General features: G+C 35.4%; 1 protein-coding gene across 6 annotated transcripts in view; it reads left to right on the forward strand.

Moving 5' to 3' along the window:
* LOC124423103 (teneurin-m) overlaps positions 1-27,527 on the forward strand; it is a 628,739-nt gene that overhangs the window by 384,153 nt on the left and 217,059 nt on the right. Inside the window, exon 1 of one of the 6 annotated variants that reach the window (XM_046960491.1) lies at positions 3,639-4,643. The exons of the other annotated variants lie outside the window; for them this stretch is intronic. Within the exon in view, the coding sequence (XP_046816447.1) occupies positions 4,631-4,643 (13 nt within the window). The 5' untranslated portion in view covers positions 3,639-4,630. Of the gene's footprint in view, positions 1-3,638; positions 4,644-27,527 lie in introns of those variants that run through there. 6 annotated transcript variants of the gene reach the window in all.

A 27,527-nucleotide genomic window follows, 5' to 3' on the forward strand; every position in this document is an offset into this window, starting at 1 on the left:
TTTTCTAATCAAATTTTCTATAACTACATATCGTTGTTCAATATCTTCTAAATGTAAATCACTTCAATATCCTGCTAATATATTTTCATACATATATACTTCATCTTTTCTCAAAAAGAATTTATTTGTTGATCGAGAATCTTATTAGACCAATGTCGAAACTATCTCTCTCTCTCTCTTTCTCTCTCTTTCTCTCTATTCGCATTTAAACTCAAATAAATTTTACGTCTCGCACTCAGAAATATTTACATCACACTTTTATAACATTAATATTACTCTGCAAAGTAGGAGGCCTCACGTTCATAAAAATTCTTTTTCCCCGAATCGTAAAATTATGCAAAGGACGTGCTTATCGAGCCAAATTTTGAAAGAAGGCGAGAGACAGAGAGACAGACAGAAAGAGAGAGAGAGTGAGAGAGAGAGAGAGAGAGAGAGAGAGAGATAGAAATGGCAATTCGCTAGAAAAAAAAGAAAAAGATAAACGTTCCCGAAAGTAATCGCTAACGCTAGTGGGGTAGGTACGATGATGAGGATGAGAAGGTGGTAAGAAAGAGGGTGGAACGTGAAGGTTACTACACTGTGGCACGTGTAACGAGTCGATCTCTCCATTTTCATCGAGGAGGGAAAGTAATTCGCGTTCGTAAAATAACGAGGACGAAGGAACGTGCAGCCGGTGAAAAGTGGGTAATCTTCGTCCCGCCATTCCATCAAGTCGCCTTTTTTCTTTCTCTCTCTCTCTCTCTCTCTCTCTCTCTCTCTCTCTCGCTCTCTTTCATTCTTTCTACCTAGTCTGAGAATGCTCACACGAGTTCACATTTATAAGAATATACACATATACAAAGACACACACACACACACATATACACATATATACATATATATCTGTATGGATGTGCAAGCACACGAATATAAAAACATATAAACGAATATGCCAGTATATAGGCACATACATAAAGAGATATTTGAGAAGGTATATAACGTAAAAGGAAGGGACGAACTGTCCGTAATATCTGCTCGGCTTGGTCCGAACGCACCCTTTCGTTCTTCGTCCTTCCTCTGATCCGAGCAATCATCATCTCGGCGCCAGCCTCCTCGAACGACCTATTTTCTATGTTTTTCCTCTTCCCCAATCGCGCTCCGACATCTTTGCTCGCGCGTTTACAACCTACTTGGACGCAACACTTCTCTCACTCTCTCTCTCTATTTTTCTCTTTCTTTTTCTATCGCGAGAATCCTTGCTTTCAGCGGTCCTCCTTCTCTCTCTCTCTCTCTCTCTCTCTCTCTCTCTCTCTCTCTCATGCGAACGATTATGTCAGTCGGAGTTAAGTCCACGTTTGTTTATCTGATCTCACGTTATAATGACGTACAAACGAAACCAGCTACCGTGCACTGCCTTTGGCGATATTTCTCGTACGCTTGTAAAAGACAGAGAGAGAGAGAGAGAGAGAGAGAGAGAGAGAGAGAGAGAGAAAGAGAGAAAGAGAAAGAGTTAGATAAATGTAAAGTGTGTTAGTGAATAAGGAGTAAGGGTGAGAAAAGGAGATGTGACCAACACATGCTGTTCGCTCGCCCAAGGCGAGGATGCTTTAGTTAGATGAATGGACCGACTGAATCACGCCAACCAATTAAGGATTACGCTCGTCGCTCTTCGTACAGCCAGTCTTCGAAGTTCGTGCGACGTTTGAACGGTTAACGGCGATGCTATGAATCGATGAACTAAAACTTTACTCGCGGCTCCTTACCTATCTGGAATCTAAGGGCTTTATTGAAATTTCGTCCTTTCGTTAATTTCTAAAATAAAAATGATCACTTTCGTTCGTACTTAGTTAAACATTTCTCTCTTTTATTCCCTTTATTCTTATCATCTTATTTTTTCTATATTTGTTTTCTCTCTCTCTCTCTTTTCTTTTTTTTTTTTTTCTTTCTTTCTTTTTTAATTATCATTATTATCATTAACCAATTTACTCGCGCGATCATATACGTTTACATTCCTTTACGATTTAATTCTCGGATCGTAAAATGGTTGCATAATATCATTCGTGCTGTGCAGAGTCGAATCGAATATCCGCATTCGTATATACCATGAGACTCAACGTATTCAAAAGGAAAGAGAGAGAGAGAGAGAGAGAGAGAGAGAGGACTCGGGCGTTCATCCACCCGCGAACTTCTGAATCGACGCCAAATTCGTTGGAAGACCTACGATTTGGCCGTGCAACGTTTGTACGGCGACAACGGCTCCAAATCGAAATAAGAAGGACCGTTCTCTGCATTGTCGCATCAACGAATCAGAAAAATATACGACGACGATAATTTGCCTTTTCATCTCCGGAAATTCGTACCTTCGTCCTGTGTATTATCAATTATTTTCATCCTCCCGTCATTCATAAAAACGAAAAGACGTTAATTCCTCGAGAATTTTTATTCTCCCCTCGTTCGATATAATATTAAACTTTAAACGATAATTTCAAGAGGATCAGATCATTGAAATTTTATTTTTTTAATATGAGACTTACCACATTTCATTATAAAACGTAAATTAAACAGATCTTTTTTTAAAGATCCTACATATTTCCTATACATTGAATACATTCGTTAATCCTCCTCGTATCTTTGACTTTTCATGAATTAAATCGTTTTTGTAAATTCTTCTTCTTCTAACAAAAAAGAAAAAAAAAAAAACGATTATACAATTATCTTCCATTGAATGTTAACAAAAGGATATTACAAATTTTACAAATAAAAAGTAAAGAAAATTTAACGTCGGTGTCAGTATTAATGATCGTGTAAAACATTTAACACATTTGATTTTTGATCGATGAAGATAAAAAAAAGAAAAGAAAAAAAAGAAATAATAAAAAAGAAAAGAATAAATATCACACTATTTGAGAACAAGTATTGTCCAATAGAATTCTATTTCTAACGAAGTCGAAGCAGATCGTTTGACTTTGGTGAATCTCTCGATCCTCTCCATCATCCTCTCTGCACATGCCAACGTCCGTGTTCTCCGTACTGTATGCCGTAGAGATGGGAAGAGCGAAAAGGGGTGGGGCGGTAGGACCAGAGAGAAGAACGGGGGCGATTTAGGGGATGAAGCTCGCGCGTGCGTGCGTTCTCGTTTCACCGTTAAGCGAAGTCTTCCTCGAGAAAGGAAGATAGAAGAAGAAAGAGAAAGATAGAGAAAGATAAAGAGAGAGAGAGAGAGAGAGAGAGAGAGAGAGAGAGAGACAGAGACAGAAAGAGAGAGAAAGAGGATCGAAGGGAGAGAAGAAAGGGTAATTCTCTTCGTATAAGAGAAAGAGAGAGAGAGAGAGTTAGAGAGTTAGAGAGAGAGAAAGAGAATGACGACGAAGACGATGAGTACAAGAAGAGGACTACGAAAGCTACAAGAAGGACTACGACGACGTCGACGACTATGATGACTAAGATGACGATGACAATGACGACGACGATGACAACGACGACAACGACAACGACAACGACGACGACGACGACGACGACGACGACGACGACGACGACGACGACGACGACGATGACGACGGCGCAAACGTCGCCATGTTGAAACACGCATGCGCCGCACGGGAGTAAGTGCCGCGGACTCGGGTCGAACGAGGAGACCGGAGTCAGTGCAGTGCCAGCTCCCGATCCGCGAACGTCTATCTCGTGCCGTCTCTATTCGCGTTTTGTCACCATCACAGACACACATACACATACACATACACACATACACACACACACACACATATATATATATATATATACATATATATATTCTCTCTCACCCTTTCTCCTACATCGACATACATATACCATTTCGTCTGTCTTATTCGTCGAACACTTACCATCCGTCTATCTAGTTGTCTCTCTATCCGTTTGGTATTGGTGGTGACCACCCCTTCGAGAACTGGGTGCAGTCGACGGACTATCGTCGTCCCTCTTATTCGGCCCTGAACGGGACTCTGAAACTCGTTTCCCTTTTATATCCTCAGTGCCAAGGAACAACTTTGGTCCGTCTATCTTGGATCTAGTATTGCTTTATTTTTTCTTCTTCTTCTTCTTCTTTTTCTTCTTCCTCCTCCTCCTCCTCCTCCTCCTCCTCTTCTTCTTCTTCATCATCATCATCATCTTGTTGTTGTTGTTGTTGTTGTTGTTCTTCTTGTTGTCCTCTTTTTTTTCTTCGTTTCACCTTTTTCCCATTTTTCGTTCAACCCTTTCATTTTCTCAATGGAAGAATAAAGGAGAATAAGGGAGAAAAGTGAACGAGTTTTTACGTGCGTGCCGGTGTGTTGTTCCTTCAATCACACGTTTGATCATCCTTTTTGGATAACTGGAAGGAGAGATTTTGTGAATAGTGCATCAGAGATCACTCCAGAAAGAAGAGGAATATATAGGAGAGATAAAGAGAAAGATAGATAAAGAGACACACAGAGAGAGAGAGAGAGAGAGAGAGAGAGAGAGAGAGAGAGAAAGAGAGAAAGAGAAAGGGAGAAAGAGAGAGAACAAGAGAAAAAGAGAAGAAGAGGTTAAAGAATCAGTGGGCAGCGAATGATGGTGATTTAAGAGTGTTCGTGCCAGTGCTCTCTTGTGCAATGATAGAGCCAACTGTTCGAGCTATAGGCATAGACCATCGTAGATGTACCAATCAGGTGAGAATACTTCTTCAATTTCTTTAATTTGATTACCTTATGATTATTTATTTCTTTTTTTTTTTTTTTTGTTTTCTTCTTCTTCTTCTTCTCAGCGAAATTGAAAGAAAGTTAAAGACAATTTCGGGGGTAGGTTAGCTCTATCGGTCATGGCAAGTCGAATTCTCTGTCGTATCACCTCGCGTGCCCCTTTTGATCTCCCCACCACGCCCAACGTTTGACCGGGACGAACGATGCACCCAAGGTATCCGCCGGGTATAAACACAACCCACTCTCACCTAACCCTTCGTGTTTTCTCCATTTGTTTCGTTCATACTCTAAGGAAAGAAGAATGTATCTTACGTTTTTATTACTCCATTGAATATATTTTAAACTGGGTATAAAAGTGAAAGATGTATGTTAAACGAGGATTATTACTTTATTATTATTATTATTATTATTATTATTATTATTATTATTATTATTATTATTATTATTATGTTTTCAATACGATCGGTCTTCATAGTCGATCATGTTGAAACTTCGTGTCGATGGATCGTATTACTTTCGAATAATAATTATTTTATGATTATCATTGAAATCTTTATTAAAAATGAATACAATTGGATCCTTTCGTAAACAAATATTCATGCGTATGTTCGTGTTTTATTTCCCCTCTCGATTTTGAATTCTGATGTCATGCGATCGAGACACGTTTTTCATTGAATGGTCAAGTTGTGTCCGGCTGGTAGCCTATGTTCGGTCTGATTTTACGGCACGAGATGTTTTATTCGTATGGGAGAATTTCAACGGAAAGTCACGTACAACTCGTTGAGCTCTTTTATATACTATTTTTTTTTCTCCTTTTTTTTTTTTTTTTTTATTATTTTCTTTTTCTCTTTTCGTTTTTTCCGTTTTCTTTTTTTTCCCCTCCCCTCCCCCCTCCCCCCTCGTTGACCAGTTCACATCCCATCGATCGCGAACGCGTAAATCGAGAAACGTTATGGTTGCTTTTGTTTTCTTTTTATTGCTCCTCTTTTATATTTCTTTCTAATATTTGCGCCAATTGCGAAAATTCGTTCTAACCTTTTCTTTAGCACGAGCGAATAACTTATCCCTCCAACACCACCCCCCCGCCCCCCCCCCCCACCCACCCACCCATCCCCCATCACGAAGTATTTTTTTTTCTCACGCAATAATTATACGAAGATAATGAAAGAACTCACGCACGAGGTCAAAAGAACATTGATTGAAACCTTTCCTTCTGATATTTTAATTATTTTTAGAATTCGTCCTATTCTTTCCTTCTTTCTTTTTTTCATTCTTTCTTTTTTTCTTTTTGTCCTTCAACAGTCGCTATCGATATTCCACGCTTCGTTGTCATAATCGACGTAACTTCATCTGTCGTATCTCGCGGTTTAATTTCTTTCGAGATTCGTGAAAGCACACACGCGTACTGCATGACGCGACCTCGGTTTTGGAATTTCAATTTAATCGTGAAACAAACGTTTTCAGCCCGATTGAATTCGCGAAACGATAACGTATCGGGCGTTAATTAATGCCTGGAAATCTATGGGCGGTTCTTCAAAATAAACAATATTCTCTCTCTCTCTCTCTCTCTCTCTCTCTCTCTATCTATCTCTATCTCTCTCTCTTTCCCTCTCTCTCTTTCCCTCTTTCTCTTTCCCTCTTTCTCTTTCTCTCTTTCTCATAAATTTACAAAAATTGAAAATATCACGATGGTGAAGGAGAGAAGAAAATAAAAATGAAAAAAAAGAGAGAAAGAAAAGAAAAAAAAAAAAAGAAAGAACAACAAACCACACAAAAAACAAGAAGGAACACGTCAAAATCAAGAAACAATAAGTAACCATTTATATTTCGTCGTTAACGCTTTTAATTTAGAACACGAATGCAAAATAAGAGAGATCCAATCTGGAGATTGTTAATTCTTGGATCATTTTATAAGAAAACAAAGGGAAAAAATTAGGATTTTTTTTTTATCAGCTTTCCTTCGCGGGGGAGAGTAAAAGAAAAGAAAAAAAAAAAAAAGAAAAAAAAAAAACATAGCAATAGAAAGCACGTTTCTCGAACGTCGACGTGTCGCACGTGTCCTCGCCGTTCTGCGACCTTACGAAAATAGTTGCGCGAAAATAATGACACGTGCTCTTCTCTCTTGGGACGCAAAAGGAAAAAGGCGAAGTTCGTTGATATAGTGTTGGTAATAATACGATATACTTATATATTATACATACATACAGAAATATATACACACATATATATATATATATATATATGTATATATAAGTTTGTATTGGTACAGAACGTACATATCAGGGTGTGTCGGCTTTTGAGAGAGATTCATCGGCATTAAGAGCCACTGTCACGTTCGCGAATGGTACCGTCATTGGTCTGTGTAAGAGAGACAGAGAGAGAGAGAGAGAGAGAGAGAGAGAGAGAGAGAGAGAGAGAGAGAGAAAGATAAATAGCGATAGAGAGAGAGAGAAGGGTAAAGAGAGAGTGAGGTGAATTACCCATAAACTCTCATTTTCCCTCGAAAGTCGTAATGGACAACGTGTCGTGGCGCGACGAAATTGCAGTCACCAATGTAACACCTACATTGGACCCATAGAATCGATATTTTTATGAGATTCGATTTAGTTATATGCATTATTCGTTCTATGCGTTAACGTTAATTACGTTATTTTTAATATTCTATTTAAAAAAAAAAAATTGTTTTCATTAACTCCCTAATAACTTTCATATATAAGTATATATTATGTATATATATATATATATATATAAAACAGATCATTTAATGCATGGTAATATTTCTTAAAAATATATATATATATACAGAAAAATTTGATGTTTCACGTTGAATCAGATTCGACATAAAATCACGATAAATTAAGTTAATCTACAACAGAAATTTTTTCATACTTTTCATTTATAAAAGAGCGCTCGATCGCTCTCTTCTCAACAAAAATGGCCGGCCCTTTCCTAAAATTACTTTCCCCTCGTTAATTACAGCGGCTAAAAGGTCATCCCGTCGCTGTTTTACACTGCTCTGGAATATATTATTTTAATTTAGCGAGGTAAAAATGATGAAGAGAAAAAGAGAGAGATAGAGAGAAAGAGAAAAAGAGAAAGAGAGAGAGAGAGAGAGAGAGAGAGAGAGAGAGAGAGAGAAAGAGAATATGCAATGAGCGCGATATGTAGGTCGAAACGCGATTAACTTCGTAATAACGTATCGAGCGTGTTCCAAGTGCGAATAATAAAGTAGAACTCGATTTTCGTAGGGTCGTCATTATTATCGGCTAAAAGCATTGGCGCCGTCGCATGATTTATTTCTTTCTCCCTTGGAACTGAATAACTTTAAAGTATATATATATATATATATATATTCTACGAATGTATAGATGTGTCTCTTGTATCTTGTAAAGATGTATTTAAAGGTAGAAAGACGAATAGAAAACTCATGTTGTATTTTAAATCGACTTCCTCTCATCTTTTTAACTCGCAATAACGTCGTTCGATTTGTCCTCGTTAAATGTACTTTCGATTCCTTGCATTTAAAAGGACGATTACTTTAGCTCATGTTAATTTCAAAGGTAAAAGTAAAAACGACGAAGATTACGATGACGATGGCAAAGACGACGATGACAAGTTCGAACGAACGAAAGAAATGGAAAATAGGAATATATTAATAAAAATAAAGAAAAAGATAGATCGTACGAAATTCATGAGCGATCCGATAGATAGACTCTAAGACGATTGATATCTATTCCTCCTTGGAGACGTCTCGAAGTCTCGAAACCGACGACGACAAATAGCCGCGATTAGCTTCTTGGTAGAGAGAGGCAATCAATTGCAGTTGATGGAGAACGGTTCGGTGAATACGAGAGTGGTAACGTTTCTCCTTTTGCTTCGAGCCGCCTATTAAAAATACTTAACTCCTCTTCTTGCTCGGTCGACGACCGAACCACGCCGCCAACGTTGATACGATCGGCATGCACGAAGATTGTTCGTATGCGTTTGAACGCGTGTACAACGCACCGTCGTCGTCTTACCCACCGATTGTCTTTCTCTCGCTAATTTTATTCTTCATGTTTCTTAGAGTTCTAACGACGTAGAAGGAATGTTAAACGAAATAGTTTACACGCGCGAATTATACTTTCGAATAACATGAAATCGCGTGTATGGAAACGTCAATTGGTTTCTTCAAATTCAAAGATACATATATTATTCGATTCACGTCGAATGAATCACTAGAAGTGTGAACAGACTGTTATTATTCCTTGAAAAGTACTATACGGTCGTCGTACATAATATTTATAGATGCAACATAAAAGTATTGCGTGATTTAATATCTCCTCGTGATTATGAGTAATAGGAACATGCGTGTTTCTTCCTCCTACTATCGTTTGCTGTTGGACGTATATATATATATATATATATATATATACATTTTTATATATATATATATATATATATATATATATATATATATATATGTAAATGTATACATACGAGCGCACGCACGAGTACAAAAATTAAAATTTGTTTTATCGCGGTTATTGCATCGCGTAGTGCTCCATCTCACAAAGACCCCTTTGTAGTATATAGTTCGTCAATGAATCTCAAAGTCAAAAGAGAGAAAAAAGAGAGAGAGAGAGAGAGAGAGAGAGAGGGGGAGAGAGAAAGAAGGAGACATAAATTAATCGAAGTATACGTCTGTTTACTCCGATCTTCCGTTTTGGCAAATAATTTTCAAATTCGAATAAATAATAGTTATATTCATGATAACGACATACAAAGTGATTCGAGGCGAATGATAAAAATAATTAAATCATCTGTTATTCATCTGTTCGTTTGTTATCGATCAAACTTCTCAGTTGAATACTTTGGTACTATCATTTTATTATATATACTATATGTTATATATGTATGTATATATGCGCGCCATCGCACAACACGCTCGAAATATTATAGAATATGGATTTATCTCGAATACGGGAAGTTCCGGTCGATCGATCAGCTTTGCACACGGGCTACTAACCCGAATCGCTAAACGTTTATAATACGAAACGAAATCGTGTCTTTTGCGGTTCAGATCTCGGAATTGTTGGCATACCATACGCACACACACACACACACATATACATGTCTATTATATATATATATATATACATATTCCTTACGTTCACGGATAATAATAAAACTAATTTTACTATCTTCGTTATAATTGTTAGAAACGATGTACTCGTTAAACATTAATTACATATAGACATTCTTAATATCGATTAATTAACGAACAATTGATAAGAATTAACGAATAATTAATAAAAATGTATGGATATGATATACGTGCGAAAGACGAGCTATATTTAAATTGAAAAGTTCGATTATTTTTTATTATTTATAAAAGAACGAGACAATTTCACAGATATATATATATAATGATACTCGAAATTTTCCTATTATTAAATATATTTCGTTTTTATCAAACGTGTAAATTAATGATAAATTTTCTTCCTTAAAACTACTATTGTATTTCAGTAAGTAATCAAGCCATTTAAATATTTCCATTTAAATCCTTCACTCTCTATGTATATATATATATATATATATATATATATATATATATATATATATTCGTGCGAACGAACCGGTCACACGTGCCGTGTCGCGTGCAACGGGTCTCGGCTTCCCTTTTGTTGGATCATTGAAAGCCCTTAAAAAGAGACGATCAATGTAAAGAAAAATAAAAGGGAAGTGAGAAACTCTTGAAACGAATGACACACACACTTATTTTTATTTAGTTAATTATTAGAACGTTTTATCTTCTCGTTCTTTGTTATTGTTCTATAAAAGATAAACAACATTGATCGTTCGAAAGATAACAAAATGTTTCAAAATATTACCATGTATTTTCGAAGGAAAAGAAAGAAAAAAAAAGTTAAATAAATAAATAAATAAATAAATAAATAAATAAATATTCACAAAGAACGAGATATACGATCGATCGACCTTTTCTTTCTTTTTTTTTTTTTTTTCCTTGCCTTTCTTTCCTCCTTTCAAAGTTGCGACGTTTTTTATTTCTAGGATTAAAATAAATTCCGAATGTTAGGCGTTGATGTTCAGCTATATACACCTTCTTTCTCTCCTCTTTGTTTTTAATCCTTCGCAAGGGTTCCTTTTCAAATGATAAATAAAAGAATGCCGAGGTAAGGCAGCCGACGATATGAACGTCTTCGAATACGCAATTCGTATACTCCGAGCATGTATTTGTGTATATTTAAATATTTAAAAACGAAAGTACATAAACGAAAGAAAGAAATAGAGAAAGAGAGAGAGAGAGAGAGAGAGAGAGAGAGAAAAGAAGCTTTCTGGAAACTTGGCATCGAAAAGAGGATGAAGGAAGCACGAGAAGTGTCATAAAATCCGCGACTATGCGAAGCTACGCCCAGAATGTCAGATCTAAGAAGAAAAAAAAAAAGAGAAAAAGAAAAAAGAAGAAGAAGAAGAAGAAGAAGAAGAAGGCTGAAGAATCATGGACTTCAAGAGTGGACGACTAGAGAAAAATGGAAAGAGAGAAAAAGAGGGAAAGAGAGAGAGAGAGAGAGAGAGAGAGAGAGAGAGGCTTGAGAGAGAAGAAGGGTAGGCGCATTTGAAAATGTAATCAGTATAATAGCGAAGTGGTTCTGTGGAAGCGTGGAAACGAGAAAGAGAATGGCCTGACGTCTCAGTTTTCCTCTTTATTTTCATCCTTCTCGATCTCGAATGCTGCACAGCATCCGATTCTCTCTACACGGTCTTTTTTTTATCACTCCTCCTTGATTCCACCTTCTTCCACTTTTTTCTTTCTCTTCTATCTCGTTCTTATTCTCTCTCTCTCTCTCTCTATATATATATATATATATATATATATATATATATATATATATATATATATATATATATGACGTTCTTTCTCCCTTTATAACCCCACGGCTGTTTTCACTGCGGAAAGCGTCCCTCTTTGTCTCGCGGCTTTAATTTGTTAAAAGCGCGAAAAGTAGCACCTGTCGGACGAGAAAGACGGCCTGGTATTGCTATTGCTATGTTAACTTATATACGTGCAATAGGTGAGATGCATTTACGTCTGCATCTTCTTCTTCTACTTTCCTTCCCATCCCTTATCTTCCTTTCATCCCCCTTCTCTTCTTTTGATTTTTCCATTAATACTACTATATCGCTATTCTCTTTTCTTTAGATTCTATTTGTCCTTTCTTGATCTACTACGACTATGAAGAAAGTATAAACGAAGCTTATGTGAATGATTACAGTTGTAAGCTCGTGTTTGTTATACATTCTACTTTATATAAACCGTATATAACAATTTTAGGGAGATCACTATTGTAATTGTATATAAGACAAGGGTATTGGATATCCAATGAAAATGCAACTTGTTGTTTCATTTATTATTATATTTAAACACGATTTGTTTGTTATTATTTAAACGAAATATAATTGGTATTAGAAAATCCATTTGAATGCTCAAGAAACTTCTCAGGAAAGAGAGTATAGTCATTTTGAATATTCATCCGCTTAAATGTCTTTAGATATCTGTACGAGTATATGTACGTACTTATATATACATATATATGTGTGCGTGTGTAAGTGCGTGCATGTGTGTGTGTGTGTGTGTGTGTGTGTATATGTCAGAAAGAAAAGACATGTTTCAGCGCATTGTTACAAGAACATATAAAGGCACGTTTCGTAAATCAGAAAATCACTTTTTACTGTAGAGTAAGTACTTACACGAGTCACAAAAGAAAATTTTTGTGCGACAAAGAAAACACATCAGGCGTGTATCAGCTAAGAAAAGGAAGAAGAGACTTTACCTCGGCACAATAACTTATAAAGTATCGTAACTTTCTTTCCACCCGCCGTTCGATAAATGTGTTGCATCAAATTGTCACGGAAGTTAACTGTGCGAGAAGAGAAAAGTTTCTTAACTGTTGGGCATTAACTTTACTTTTCCGCCACGAGAATAAGGAGAAAAAAGGGGAGAGGGTGGAAGAGAAAAAGAAAAAAAAGAAAGAGAATGAGAGAGAGAGAGAGAGAGAGAGAGAGAGAAATGAGATAGAGAAAGAGTTCGACTCGATCGTTTCTCAAAGTTTTATCGATGCATTCGTAGAAGTAGAAAGAGAGAAAGTAAAGGGAAGAGAAAGAGAGAAAAAATAAAGGGAAAGATAGAGAGATAGATAAGAGAGAGAAAGAGAAAGAGAGAGAGAGAGAGAGAGAGAGAGAGAACAACGTAGTTTCCAACTGTTTATTTCAAGCTCTTCACTTTCGCCAAACTATTCTTAAACAGTTAAATGAATTGTATTTAGAAATACCAAGCGATACCATTTGACGCGATATCTTTTCATCGAACGTAAAGATAAATTTTCATAAAAAAAAAAAAAAAAGAAAGAAAGAAGGACAAAAAAAAAATACGACCATCTATTTCCCTTCTCTTTTTTTCGTGTATTACAAAACTCGCGCTATTATCAGAACCCGTTAAAATTATTATCACTTATTATTTAATGAAATGCTAATAGGATTTAAAATTAATAAAATTCAATTATAAATTCGTCAAAGTAATTCGTAATATATATATATATATATATATATATATATACATCGTAAGGATCAATGTCTTCTTTAACAATTTTACCATTATCATTATTCTACTGTATATTCCTGTATGTTTGATACGACTGATAGACGTTATCATCATCTCGACTTGGCTAAGGTCGGATGTCACACCAAGAGAGAATAAGAGAAGCAGTGTGACAGAGATAGAGAGAGGGTCTCTCGAAACGGAGGAGAGTAAGTTAGACTACAAGCTACCGGCCAAAGCCCGGCTTATACTGGCGTCGATACAACCTGTACATACACATATATATTCTAAGTCACGCTACGGTTCGTTACGAGAACCGTGCACGGACGCACGTATATCTACGTTACGAATACGAGCTACCCTCTTTCTCTCTCTCTCTCTCTCTCTCTCTCTACGAAGCGCACGTTTCTACGGTGGCACGAATCACACTCGCTTGCATCGATACACACTCACGTTAACGAATCAACGTAAAGCGAGAGTACGTGCTACGTACATACATACATGCATGCATACATATATACATACATACATTACATATATACATATATAAACGTCAGCCTATCTCTTTGAATACATGCGTGTGTATAGGCGGTTCGAAATGGTGACCGCGACACGGTATACAGCGACGGCTAAACCCTACTAAAGCTCGTAATGTATAGCCTGGCGTAACCCGTGTTACGCCCTCTGACCAGTCACCCTCCTACGTCCACCACCTCTTGCCTACATATACACACACCTGACTACCCTATTCCATCGCTAGTGTTATCAACGACCGTGGACTTTTCACCGAGCGTTATCGAACTATCGAGACGAATTTCATGCATCGTTCGTTAAATACACTACTACCCCCCCCCCGCCCCCCCCCGCCACCTCCCCTCCACCCCCGTTTCGATCTATTCTTCGAAGTTCCTTGTCTTACAGATTTGTTTTCTATTTTTTTTTTTCTTTTTCTTTCTTTATTTTTTTCTTTTTTTCTTTCTTTTTTTTTTTTTTTTTTTTTTTTAAGTTAAATCTCTCCTGTGCTTCCATCGTGCGTGCTCGAGGGTGGTTTCTTAACGAAGTTTAAGGGATAAGAAAAGACGCTCGTCGAAGTTGAAAGTTTTCTTTCTTTCGATATACGCACAATACGCACACATACATACATACATACATACATACATACATACATGCATACATATGCATTTATACATATGCATTCCGTTGCAACGACAAAAAAGGGAAGAAAAAAGTTGGACCCTAAATGCGATACATATGATGGGATGGGTAATGGTGAAAAGTTTCTACGACTGTGTTTGAACTATAGGATAAGTTGAAATAAGAAAGAAAAAAACTTGTGGAGAAAGAAAAGGAGAAACGAAACAAGATCGTAGGAAAGTGTACGAAGGTGTATAATTTTGAAATGGAACAAACCATAGAATCTAATATATATATATATATATTTATTTTTTTTTTTTTCTAGTTTGTTAGTCGTTAAGATTGTAATCGTACGAGTCAATAATAAAAGTAACTTCTGTTATATATAATTCTATGCAATCGAGTATAACTCGTTTAGAAATAATACAAAGACTTTGTCGAAGTATTAAATCGTTTTATTTACTCAGGGGAGAAAAAAAGGGTGAAGAGGGTTAAAAGAAGAAAGATATGAGTTACCTCTTTTTTTTTTTTTTTTTTTTTTTATCGATCGACTGAATTTCCTTTCTCCAATTAAAAATTTACAAACGGGAAAATTCATAGTACGAAAGTCAACGAAGAATCCTGTAAATTATTAATCGCTATTAATATTTCGAGATTTCCCACGGAAGTACCCGATACTTTCGTCAAAGTTCGGTAAAGAAAATAGAATAAGAAATTGAAGATGAGAAAGGAATTAAAATGATACGTAAGAAGGACATTAAAGGAACGAACGAATATAAGTGAGATAAAATAATGAGCAATTTAAAAAATTACAAATAATCGTATTGTAAGTCATTAATTAAATTTTTCTTCGATGATTAAATCATTCTATATCCTGTTTATTCTTTGTTTTTTTTTCTTTGTTTTTTTTTCTATCCCGGATTTAGTCGCTACTTCGGAAAATTTTTCGTAGAAAGAAATCAAAAAAAAAAAAAAAAAAGAAAAAAAAGAAAAAAAAGGAACGTTCGAGTCAGAAAGAAATCTTTGATTTTACCTTTCGCGATTCATCGGTGATTCAGTGCGTTCACGGTGCGGTCAGATAACGAGAGACTCTTTAAGGCCTTCGCTCTGCCATCACAAATCACCTTAAGCACATTAGGATTAAGGTTGGATGCTGCGGTGTGTGCCAGTTACAATCCTCCGCTTTTGGATCCATCCTTGGGTTACTATGCGTCTCGAAATTACATCCGACGAGACTCCTTGGACCAGATCCCTCCTACTTTCCTTTTCGTCCTTTCTCTCCCTATGTTTTCTTAAACCTGAATTTATTGTTTATTCTAGTATCCACCCTCGTTGTCTTCTCTGTCCATCTCTCTCTCTCTCTCTCTCTCTCTCTCTCTCTCTCTCTCTTTCTTTTTCTCTCTATATATGTATATCTACCTCTCTTTCTCTTTTTCTTTCTTTCACGTTGGAGGACTCGTTTAATAAATCTCCGTCGTGTTTTGTTCCCAGCAGGAGGAAGATCCTTTCTTTTCTTCTCCTCGACGTCCTACGCATCATTTCCGGTAGGATCTTCTCTTATTTCTCTCTCTCTCTCTCTCTCTCCTTAACCTTCGAAGTTGAAAAATTCGAAAATATGATTTTCTCGTTGACTTTCATCAACGTTATCAATTCCTCGTATCCAATCCTTCTCCAAACCCCCGTATATTTTATTATATATTTTTGATAATCTCTTGATCAATCAATATTTTTCCTTTCTTTTTTTTTTTTTTTTAACCCATAGAAAAATTTCTTCCTTCCGATTTAAACGGATCGACATCGAGATCGTTTGAAAATCGTGACGAAATACGTTTCGTTGATAAAAGAGATTGATTGATATAAATCCGATTTTATGTCGAGCCCATTACTAATTCCACGTTTCGAATATTGATCTCCGATTGAGTAATTACCGATATAATTACATTCATTAACGTCGCTTTCGATCGATCGATTACTATTCTTTTCGAGACTTTATTTTTTATTTTACGAGCACAGAAAGGATTTAACATTTTCAAACGTATCTATGAACGGACAAAAACGTTAAAAATAAAGATAAAAGGTAGAAAGAAGGGGAATGAGAGAAGAAAAAGAGAAAGAAAGAAAAGAGAGAAGAAAGAAAGAAAGAAAGAAAAGAGAGAAGAAAGAAAGAAAGAAAGAAAAGAGAGAAGAAAGAAAGAAAGAGACGATCGAGGATCTATCACGATTTATTTCTCGCGAAACTTGAGATATTGCCGATAGCTTCGGCCATTCGCGCGTACTCCGTGAACGCGTAATACCGAGGTCATTCGAAACTACCCTGATATCCTTTCACCTCACGCACTCTGAGAAAATTTAACGTTTCAACAAAACGACCAACGAGAGCATGCGAGAGAGAGAGAGAGAGAGAGAGAGAGAGAGAGAGAGTGAGATAGAGGGTAGAAGAGAAAAAAAAAATAAGAAGACCAGGAGTAAAAGTGTTCGTGCCAATGAGACACGAAAGAAAGAGGGAGAGAGAGACAACAAAAAAGGAGAGAGAAAGAGAAACAACGGGGTGCGAGAAATAACGTTGGAAAAGATACGAAGTGAGAGAAATGGAAGTAAAGAGGAGGGTGGTACTAAAAAACGTGGAGCTTCATGCCCTCGCAAGTTTACTCCCAATTGATGTTCGGACAACACCCTAAAAACAATATCCCGGTGGTCTAGCATCCCGAGGCCAGTACGAAGTACGAGAATAAAGGAAGAGACAGAGAAACCGAGAATGCGTAAACATGTGTTAGTGAAAGGGAAGTGCGAAACAACAGACACTATAGCTACAGCTATAGTAATATATATGTATGTATGTATGTATGTATGTATGTATGTATGTGTCGCTGGTCTTCCATACCTTTTTCATTTTTCATTGTGCGTTTGGAAAAAATTAAAAAAAAAGGAAAAAGGAAAGAAAGGAGAAAAGCAAATAGAAATAAAAAGAAATTATGAAAGAGAAAGAAAAAGTAGGAGAATATTTTCGTAAGAGTAATGTAATCGACGCTCGCTCGTGTCTCTCTCATTGCCACGAAATTAAGCGAATCTTTCATGTCGTTGACACTTTAACGCAATTACGGCATGAAGCCGAGACTTTGTTGGATGGTGTAAGATGGAGATTGAGCTGAGAAGGAAAGAAGACGATAATGAGTAGAGGATAGGGAGGAAAATTGAAAAAAGAGAAAAAAAGAGAAGAAGAAGAAGAAGAAGAAGAAGAAGAAAATAAAGAAGAAAAGAAAAGAAGAAGAAGAAGAAGAAGAGAAAAGAAAGAGGAGCATAAAACGATGAGGGCTATGTCTTTTTTAATACTTTACGAAACGATCGATAAATCTTTACGAGGCAATATACAAAGTGTCAAATTTATTTCCTATCCATGATTTCTATTGGCTTCGAATGATAACGATTAATTGAATCATCATTTTCGTATTACTTTCGATCTTAGCATATCGATAAAAAAGTGAAATGATTAATTTGAAATTCCTTTTCTTTTTCTTTTTTTTTTTTTTTTATATTATCAATAATTTCGTAATATAATTGAGCGAAAAGATTAAAAAGGTATTGGACACTTTGGTTACGGTCAGAAAGGGCGATCGACGGAATAATTCGTTTAAATGGCGTCTATCGATCTGGCAATGCGATCCTATCAAATTTTTAATCGATTAAGGGATTAAACGCAGCGAATTCGCTTCTGAAATCTCGCCCGTAATTAACTCTACTGAAATTTACGTTGGCGTTACGAAACGAACGCTGCATGTAGGAATTGAAGAAGAGCAAGAGAGAGAGAGAGAGAGAGAGAGAGAGACGAAATAAAGGAAAGAATATAATCCCACCCGCATACAAAAATCGTACGATCGTCTCAACCAACACATCCGATTTTCTATTTCGACGTATATTCCACCGTTTGATCTGGTTATATATGTATGTATGTATGTATGCACGTATCAATGTATATATGTATGTTTTCTTTACTTTTATGATTTTTCAATCGTTTACGCGAATTTACTCGATTTTTAAACGTTTTCAATGCCTTCTCTTTTTCTCCCTCCACCCTTCCACTTACGATTCGAGACTCTTAAAATCGATGGGTATTATTAAGAATTCAATTTTCAAACTAACCATTAAACGTAGCTCCAAAGACTATAACTCGTAAAATAACGAAGGGTAGAAGTAGTGAGAATGGAATGAAGTGAAAGGTTTGGGGTCTCGCGAAATTGCTGATCTTACTTTCACGAGAAGTTAATTAGACGAACGAAAAAAAAAGAAAAAAAAAAAAGAAAAAAAGGTTGTTTCGCGGTTGCACGAGGACGAAAGGTTGAATGAACGATGGAAGGGATAAGGGGTCAAGGGGGAAATTTGTTGAGAGATTTACATATTCATGACGAGCACGTACTTACCTTTCTCTCTGATGTGAAAACATTTAGCTTCGCTACTCTTTATTATTCCTGCACCGTTAGGAAAACGGTTTCAATCCGGAATTTTGTGAAGGGAAGAGAGAAAGAGAGAGGGAGAGAGAGAGAGAGGAGAGCTTCATCCTATTCGTTCATTCTAATAATTTTGAAAAACCTTTATTCCATGATATATATTTCTTAAATGTAACATTTAACAAATTCAAAGTGAAATAAAATAGCAATGTATATCATTTCTTTAATGGATAAACATTATCGTCAAATTATTTTATGATTTTTCTCTCGATGAAGAAATTATTATACTCGTTATAATTTGCACGCGATTGGTACATAAATTCTTTCGCATAACACGCCATATAACAATTATCATTTAAAAATATTTTTGACAGATCATTCGCCAAAGAAATATTACACAACGATTATTCTATTGTTGAATTTTATTTTAAAAATTAGAGATAAAAAAACGTTTACCTGTAATACATCGAGATATCTTTTGCTTACTCCTGTCGCAATGAAAATCGTTCGATTTCGAGAAAACGATCGATGACAGGTTGACACTTTAAAGAAAAAAAGAGTTAGAGAAAGAGAGTGAGAGAGAGTGAGAGAGAGAGAGAGAGAGATTTTTTAATTTCGAAGCTCCAACGTGCGAGATAATCCCGAATGCAGGTGAAATTTTTTTCACAATGCACCGATAACACTTTCGTGCCTACAATTGACGACATTCGGAGCACTTTGACGATCGTTAGCGGAGAAACGCTGAATGCGATATTGAATCGTGCGATCGTGAACAATCGACGATACTCGCTGAATAGATTGGAAATGGGGTGAAATAACAGCGCCCGAGAGACAGTGGAAGCGAGCTGATCGGTGCAGAGACGAGAATTGGAGAGAATGAAAAGGGGAAAGGGGGAAAGAGGAAGAGAAGGATAGGAAGGGAGATAGAGAAAAAGAGAAAGAAATGATGAAAAAGTGAGAGAGAGAGAGAGAGAGAGAGAGAGGGAGGGAGGGAGGGAGAGAGAGAGAGATAGAACTAAATTGACAGTACATTTCGAAATAACACGTGGTCGTCAGCAAATGGATTTTCCAAAAATGTTTTGCGACCTATAAAATTTAATAAAACCTATCCGGAAGTTCCATTTTCGACACATCGCCGATCCAGGACTATTTTACTAAGAGTCCGGAATTCGAACGTTTAAAACGAGTGACAATTTATGTCAACGACGTTCGTTCGATCAAATTAGGAATATACCAAATTTAGATATAAAAAAAAAAGAGAGAGAGAAAACAAAAAAGATAAATAAATAAATCGTCCATGCATTTTTGTTTTTTCTTTTTTTTTTCTTTTTTTTTTCTTCCTTTTTCTCAACGTAAATACACATATCGTCGTACATCAGATCGAACATAAACTATATAGTATAATGGATTTTTATTGTCAATTCAAAAAGGATCTATCGAGTATTCAATGTCTTTGGGTGCTTAAAAATTCTCAGCTCGTTCTATTTCTGAGCCATTCCCAATGGAAGGAAAGAGGAAAGAGGAAAAAAGTGAGAGGGAGAGACAGACAAAAAGTGAGAGAGAGAGAGAGAGAGAGAGAGAGAGAGAGAGAGAAGGAGAGAAAAAAGAAAGATTGTCTTCTGGCGGGTACGTCAGCGTGGCTCAAGGAATCTCTTGGTGCTGAAGCGCCGCGAATGACTCGGAATACGATAGAAATGCGAAGAATTTCGAAGAAGAAGCTGAGAACGACGACGTTGCTTTAACTTTCTCCGAAAAGCATCAAGATAATTTTTTTTTTCTCTTTTCTTTTTTTTTTTTTTTTTTTTTTTTTTTTTCTTTCTTTCTTTCTTTTTGATAAGCTCTGATGAGATATTATTACTCCAAGAGAGAAATAGATCTTCATAGAAATAATCAAATTATATGACGTTCATTGTAAAAATGAATACAAATGTTAAATATCGTATTGATATCTGCATGTGTATGTGTATGTGTGTGTGTGTATATATATATATATATATATATATATGTGTGTGTTTGTGTAAATATGTAAATGAATTATTTTCTATGTATAAATTATTTTCAATTATTTTCTATGACACGTATCTTTTTATCTTTTTAAGATAAATATCTAATCATAAAAGATATAATATTTATACGGGAAATCTATATTCATGATTCTAATCTCCCTGAATTTTTTTATTACTAACGATCAATAACTTTCGACTGATCCTTTCTTTTTTTTTTCTTTTTTTTCTTTTTTTTTTGTTTTTTTTTGACAATCAAATCTTTGAAAATAAAAGATACTGTTTAGAACGGAAGACATTGAATGTGTTTACAAATCGATTTGATTTGTAAATATGCTTTATTCTAATCCAAATCAAATGGAAAGTTTAGATTTTATAATTCGCCATAGTCTTGAAACAGTTTTTCCCATATGTATTCTTAAATTATTTCGATAAACATAGTGATATTCATGGGTTTTTGATGCGTCTCCCTTTTTTTTCTTTTTTTTTTTTTTTTTTTTTTCTTATGTTGTGAGAATAATTCCGATAAAAGATCAAAATTCATCTTCATTCACATCACGGCACGTCCGTCAAATAGAATTATTAGTTATTTGTTTCGATCTCAAAACATGTTTCCTAATAATTGTTTGTTTCTTTTATAATCTCATAAAATCACCAATTGCTATTTGAAAAATAATTTGAAATATTTATGTTTGATTGAAATGAATTTGCGATACAATGAATATTTCTTTGCCACACTATATATCTAATCCCTTTTAAAATCTTCTCACTTTCAATGAATTATATATAGCATCATTCATTTTCGTTTTTCAATGTATTTTCACTTTCATTCTTGATAATTTTAATTCTTCGTTTGTTTTTTTTTTTTTTTGGTTTTTTTCTTTTTTTTTTGTCATACCATTATAATTTCACTATCGGCAATCTTAAAATCATTATCATTTATATTATCGTTAAATGTAAAAATAATTAAATCGTCCTTAAACAGTTCAAAAATCCAATTTCTCCTTAACTTTCACTTCTTCTAATAATCTTCTTTCGTCCGTTTTATCATATTTTTATCAGATAGACGAGAAAAGAAAATCAAATAATAATTTGCACTTTAAGATTACAGATGATAGTAGATTTTTAAATACATATAAGCAATGATCAAAAACTCGATGATATTGCATTTTTTTATATTTTCATATTAATTGCAAATATCTCTCTCGCCACAACGAAACCAACAGAGTAATAAAACATATGACTGGTGTCTCCGTAGTATAGTCAACAGAGTGCAAAAGGTTAATATAAACACACGCACACGCAAACACACATACGTGTATATATATATATATATATATATATTTTTCTTTTTTTGAATACATAGTTCACTTTCAACGTACCAAAACATTCGTAATATCTAAAAAAAGAAAAAAAAAAAATCGGCTTTAATATTCATGGTTCATTATCATATTTTAATATCTTCCTTCCTTATAAAATAATTTTCCTATCTTCATTAAACATAATAATTTATTATATCTTATCTTACGTTATAATTATAATTATTGAAATTTGTCATTGAATCGCCATTCTATTTTTCATTCAAATTTCCAAATCATACGAAATCCTTCCCTATTCTCTCGATCTTAGAATTAATCGCTTAAAGCATAAAACATTATCGTTCAATTAATCGTTCTCTCATAATTACATAAAACAAATCTATCTAATTCCAATAATCTAATTCACCCTATTCGCCAATATTATAAAACAATCTAATTCCATTCGTATTATTTTCTCCGTTTGTTAAGATAAACAAAAAGTTCATTGATCTTCTTATACATTCAATATTCAATTCACGAATAAATCATACCAATACCAATACCAATATCGCATATATGTATGTATATAATATAAATAGATTAAATTTATGCATTTAACTTTTTCAATTGTTTACGTAGTTACGACAAATAATAATAATAATAATAATAATAATAATAATAATAATAATAATAATAATAATAATAATAATAATAATAACAAAAAATAATACTTTATCAGAGAGAAAGAGAGAGGGAGAGAGGGAAAGAAAGAAATAAATAAAGAAAGAAGAGAACATTGAGATGCAAAGATATAGAAACAGGCAATGTCTAGCATCGATGTGATACATAAATAACGGTATCGGTGTTTTCGTAAGCACACACTCGCTCGGAAACGTGTGCAAGGGAGGTTACTCTACCATAGCACCGTCCTGCGGTATATAAACTCACCCCGTCGAGAGTCGTGCACGCTGTATAGAGTCACCAGGATCGATACCTATCGGCCTATACATATATAGATATGCTTCGGGATACAAACTTTTATCTCTCTCTCTCTCTCTCTCTATTTATTTATCTATCTCTCTCATTCTCTTTCTCTTTTTCTTCTGCTTTCAATTCCATCCTCTTATCCTCTTCCTTCTCTTATCTATCTATCAATCTTCTATCTTTCTCTCCGTGTATTCTAGCAGCAAATTCAACTAAACCGCGACAAGTGTCGTTTCATATCGCTCAGAAGGTATCCTCAAAATCACAGAGTTTGATTGTTTGCTCAATTGAGAGGTACCTCCTCCCTTTTACGAACAACTCCGTCGGACGTCATTAACGATTGTAATTATTATTGAATTTGATTGTATGCTCGTTTTGCGTTTAGAATTGAATGATATGAAATAGAATGGAATTATTAGATAGGATTTAATACAATGAATGATTTAATTAGTTCATCTTTAATTGTACGAATAAGTTAACGGGGATATGATATCTAAGTAAATAAGAGGATTAATTAATGATACCTTTGTTGGACTTTCTATTTATCGAGGAAAGAAGTATCTCGATATATCGAGAAGAAAATTGAGTAGAGTATCGTTCCTATCGGATAAATTCTTTCTTGAACACAGCCACTTTCATGCGGCACCTTCACGAGCTTACTACTTGCTACTTTTGTGTTTACGATTCTGTAAACATGGTATGTCGAGTTTTACACTCGGTTATAGTATTGCACTTCATTTTTATCATCTTTCGCACGAGCCACCGTTAACTGATAACTAGAATTTCTTTCAAGACAAATATCTTATGTACGAATCCTATTTGCATTGTAAATATGATTAAAGAAAAATAAAAAAAAAAGAAAAAAATAAATAAATAAATAAATAAAATGGATAGAAAAAAAAAGAACAAACATAATAATTTGTTCGATACAAAGCAATGGTCGTCCTAATGAATAATAACAATAGACGCAATTCTTCTCAATTATTAGTCTGATGAAAGAATTCGATTGTTCAATTAAAAATTGAATCGACGACGATTCAACGATTCAATTGTTACATGATAAGGCGAAGATAATGAATATTTGTATAAAGTATTCATATATTTAATATATTTTAATGAGCGAAAGAAAGAAAAAAAGAAAAAAAAAAAAAAAAAAGAAAAGAAAAAGAGAAAATAAATTGATTCGTTCGTTATATAATCCTTTCTTTTTTTCTGATTATTCGTAAGAAAGTCGGATTTTTTCTAATATCGTCAGTAAGTAATACAAATTCATTGAATATTTGAAGGCGATTGGTATCAGGAGAATGCGGAAATCCATTGGTGGCCGTAGGTTCGGAGTCAAAACCGGTTTCGGTCAGAGGAACTTTTCCGTAATGTTTAGGGGTTGGGTGATATATCGGGGGGATAAATACAACGCGTTCCATGCCACGGGCTACGTTCAACGCGCCCTCACTCCTCTATTCCTCTCTTCCTCTCTTTATCCCTCTGGGATCACAGGACACCAAATAATGACCGACTCTGCAAGCCCGGATTAGCAAATCCCGTGCGGAATTAGGTTCGTCGTTGCAACACCGACTTTCTATCTTTCTATCCCTTTCTCTCTATTTCTTTTTCTCTTATTCTAACTTTTATCTTTCTCTTTGTCAATTTGATTGTTGCCAAAAGGATAAATCGATCGATTTAATCTTAAAACTTTAGGATCATTTAAGATTGAAAGGGATCTTTGGGCTATGGTCAACAAACGATTCAATATTTTAGATAATTAATAGTTCGATTATACTTGTATAATAATATTGGATTATCTTTACTTAATATTGTACTTCTATTCCTTTAAAATTCATTTAAATAGGATTTAAATGTCAAAATATATCGTTCAATGTTAAGATCTAATTTGCAATTAAATTTACTTTTGTCCTATGATTTCTTCCATCATCATCATCATCATCATCATCATTATTATTATTATTATTATTATTATTATTTATGACTAAATCGAAGTAAAATAACTTATACATTGATATTTTACAATTGGACAACGAATCGAAGAGATACGATTTGATGGAAATACGATTTAATAGAACTATTGCATTATTATTATTATTATTATTAGAATATCTTTTACAAAATGAATTCTTTTTTATATTTCACAATCCTTCGAGCAATCGATCATCTTTTCCGTATATATTTCGTACATCTATGACGCACGATTTAATTATTTACGAGCTCGGACAGATGCGAGTAGAGACGGAGATCACGGACATAACGGGGATTGGCCGCGTGATTTGTTCCGCAAGCCAACGAGCACGGATACTGACGTTCGGAACGGTAACGTAGTGTGTGCGTGACACAACATGTAGAACGATGTATGGATGGAAAAGGAGAACGAGGAGAGAGAGAGAGAGAGAGAGAGAGAGAGAAGGAAAGACTAGGATGGAGCCGCTCTCATCAGGAGCGTGGCGGCTTCATAAATAATGCAAACCCTATATAGCGCGAGTACAAGCCACCCCTCTCTCTCTCTCTCTCTCTTTCTCTCTTTCACTCTATTCCTCTTCGAAATAACTCTATCTGCGTCTTTCTCATAGCGCGAGAACGTAGTTCCACCCTGGACAATCAATCGAGCGTAGCTATTTGATCCCAATTCGGAATTCTAAATGGCTCAATACTACTCACTACTCTTCTCTTCTCTTCTCTTCTCTTCTCTTCTCTTCTCTTCTCTTCTCTTCTCCTCTCTTCTCTTCTCTTGTCTTCTCTTCTTTTCCCTTTTCCTTCTCTTTTTATTTATCATTATCTATATCTCTCTATCTATTCTTACGATTTCGAGTTCGAAATGGGACACGTTCAACAACGGATCAATCATACTTCTCGTTGTAAAGTCTTCTCTTTTTATATCTTAAAGATCTATCAGATTTAGAATAGTTCTCCTGACAGCAACATAATTAACGAGTAACGAGAATCTATATCGCAATCAAAATCAGATCGCAATTACGGTATTAAAAGGAATAAAGATAGAAAGAGAGTTAGAGAAAAAGATATGGATAGAGAGAAAGAGAAAGAGAAAAGTGGAGAGACAGAGAGAAAGAGAAAGAGAGAGCGAGAGAGAGAGAGAGAGAGAGAGAGAAAAGTCTGATAGCTTTCTCGTGAATAACAGAAAATGGAATAAGAGATATGATGGGGTGGCGGGTGTGGTGGTGGGTGGGGATGGAGGGGGGTAGGAAAAAGGAAGAAAGTTATAGAGCGAGTATCTCGAGAGAAAGGAAAATAGTTCGTCAAGCTGCGGAGAAGTCAAACCAACTGCAGTATCGAACCTTACAAAGTTTATAGAGTCTATAGAAGTACGGAGGGATAGAACGCAAGCGACGAAGAAGAGTTTCTTTCGATGGCTATTGACGATCCACTTTCTGGTCTCTACGTATAATGAAACCCTCTCGGTATTCTCCTTTTATAGCCTGTTTGGATAATGCTCAATGCATTCGAAACTCGCAATCAGTATAATTCGATCTCCATGTTTAGATACTTCCAAATGTAACGCAATATATTAAACAATGTTATTCAAATCTAAAACGAATTTAATTGAACGTGATTAAAAAGAACAATTAATTTTGATTAATGTAATAGTAGATAGAGTTTATTGGATCTCGTAACTTTCGCTTATTTTTCTTTTTTTTTTTTTCCTTTTTTCTTTTCTCTTTTCTTCTTTCTTATCTTACTTCATAATCGTAGAACCGTAAGGGAAATCGATCCGACGAATGAAGAAAATGCGAAGAATTATTGGAGAATCGTCTCGGCACGCGTATAGCTTTCGATTGAGCACGAGAAAATGTCGAGTCGAGGGAGAAAGGGCATCTACGTATCTAACAACGATACCAGCAGGATAGAAATAGTGGTATTGGTAAAGGTGGTGTTCGTGTTGGTATTGATATTGGTGAAAGTGGTGGTGGTGGTGGTGGTGGTGGTGGTGGTGGTGGTGGTGGTGGTGATAGTAGTGGTGGTGGTGCATCCACCTCGCGATGAAATATGAACGGCGGTGCTCTCAGCACAGATGGCTGAATTTGAGGTCGCTGCTTCCTGCAGCAATAATGCCGTCAGATCGATAGGCTACGGTTGTAGATAGCGAATAGCGCGCGGATAACCCCTTTTCGAATTCATTTCTCTGGCATCGCGTCTTGCACTGTCACGGACTTTCTCTCTCTCTCTCTTTTCTTATATATATGTATATATCTTCTTGTATGTAAATATATATATATATATATATATATATATAATGTCCTTCTCTCTCTCTCTCTCTCTCTCTCTCTCTCTCTCTCTCTCTCTCTGTCTCTCTCTCTCTCTTCTCTTTGCCCGTCGTAGAGCCTTCGCTCGCACTCGTCTCCTTATCGATCCGCCTACCGTCTAGC

This window comes from Vespa crabro, chromosome 3 (genome assembly GCF_910589235.1).
Source record: "Vespa crabro chromosome 3, iyVesCrab1.2, whole genome shotgun sequence".
NCBI classification, from domain to species: Eukaryota; Metazoa; Arthropoda; class Insecta; order Hymenoptera; family Vespidae; genus Vespa; species Vespa crabro.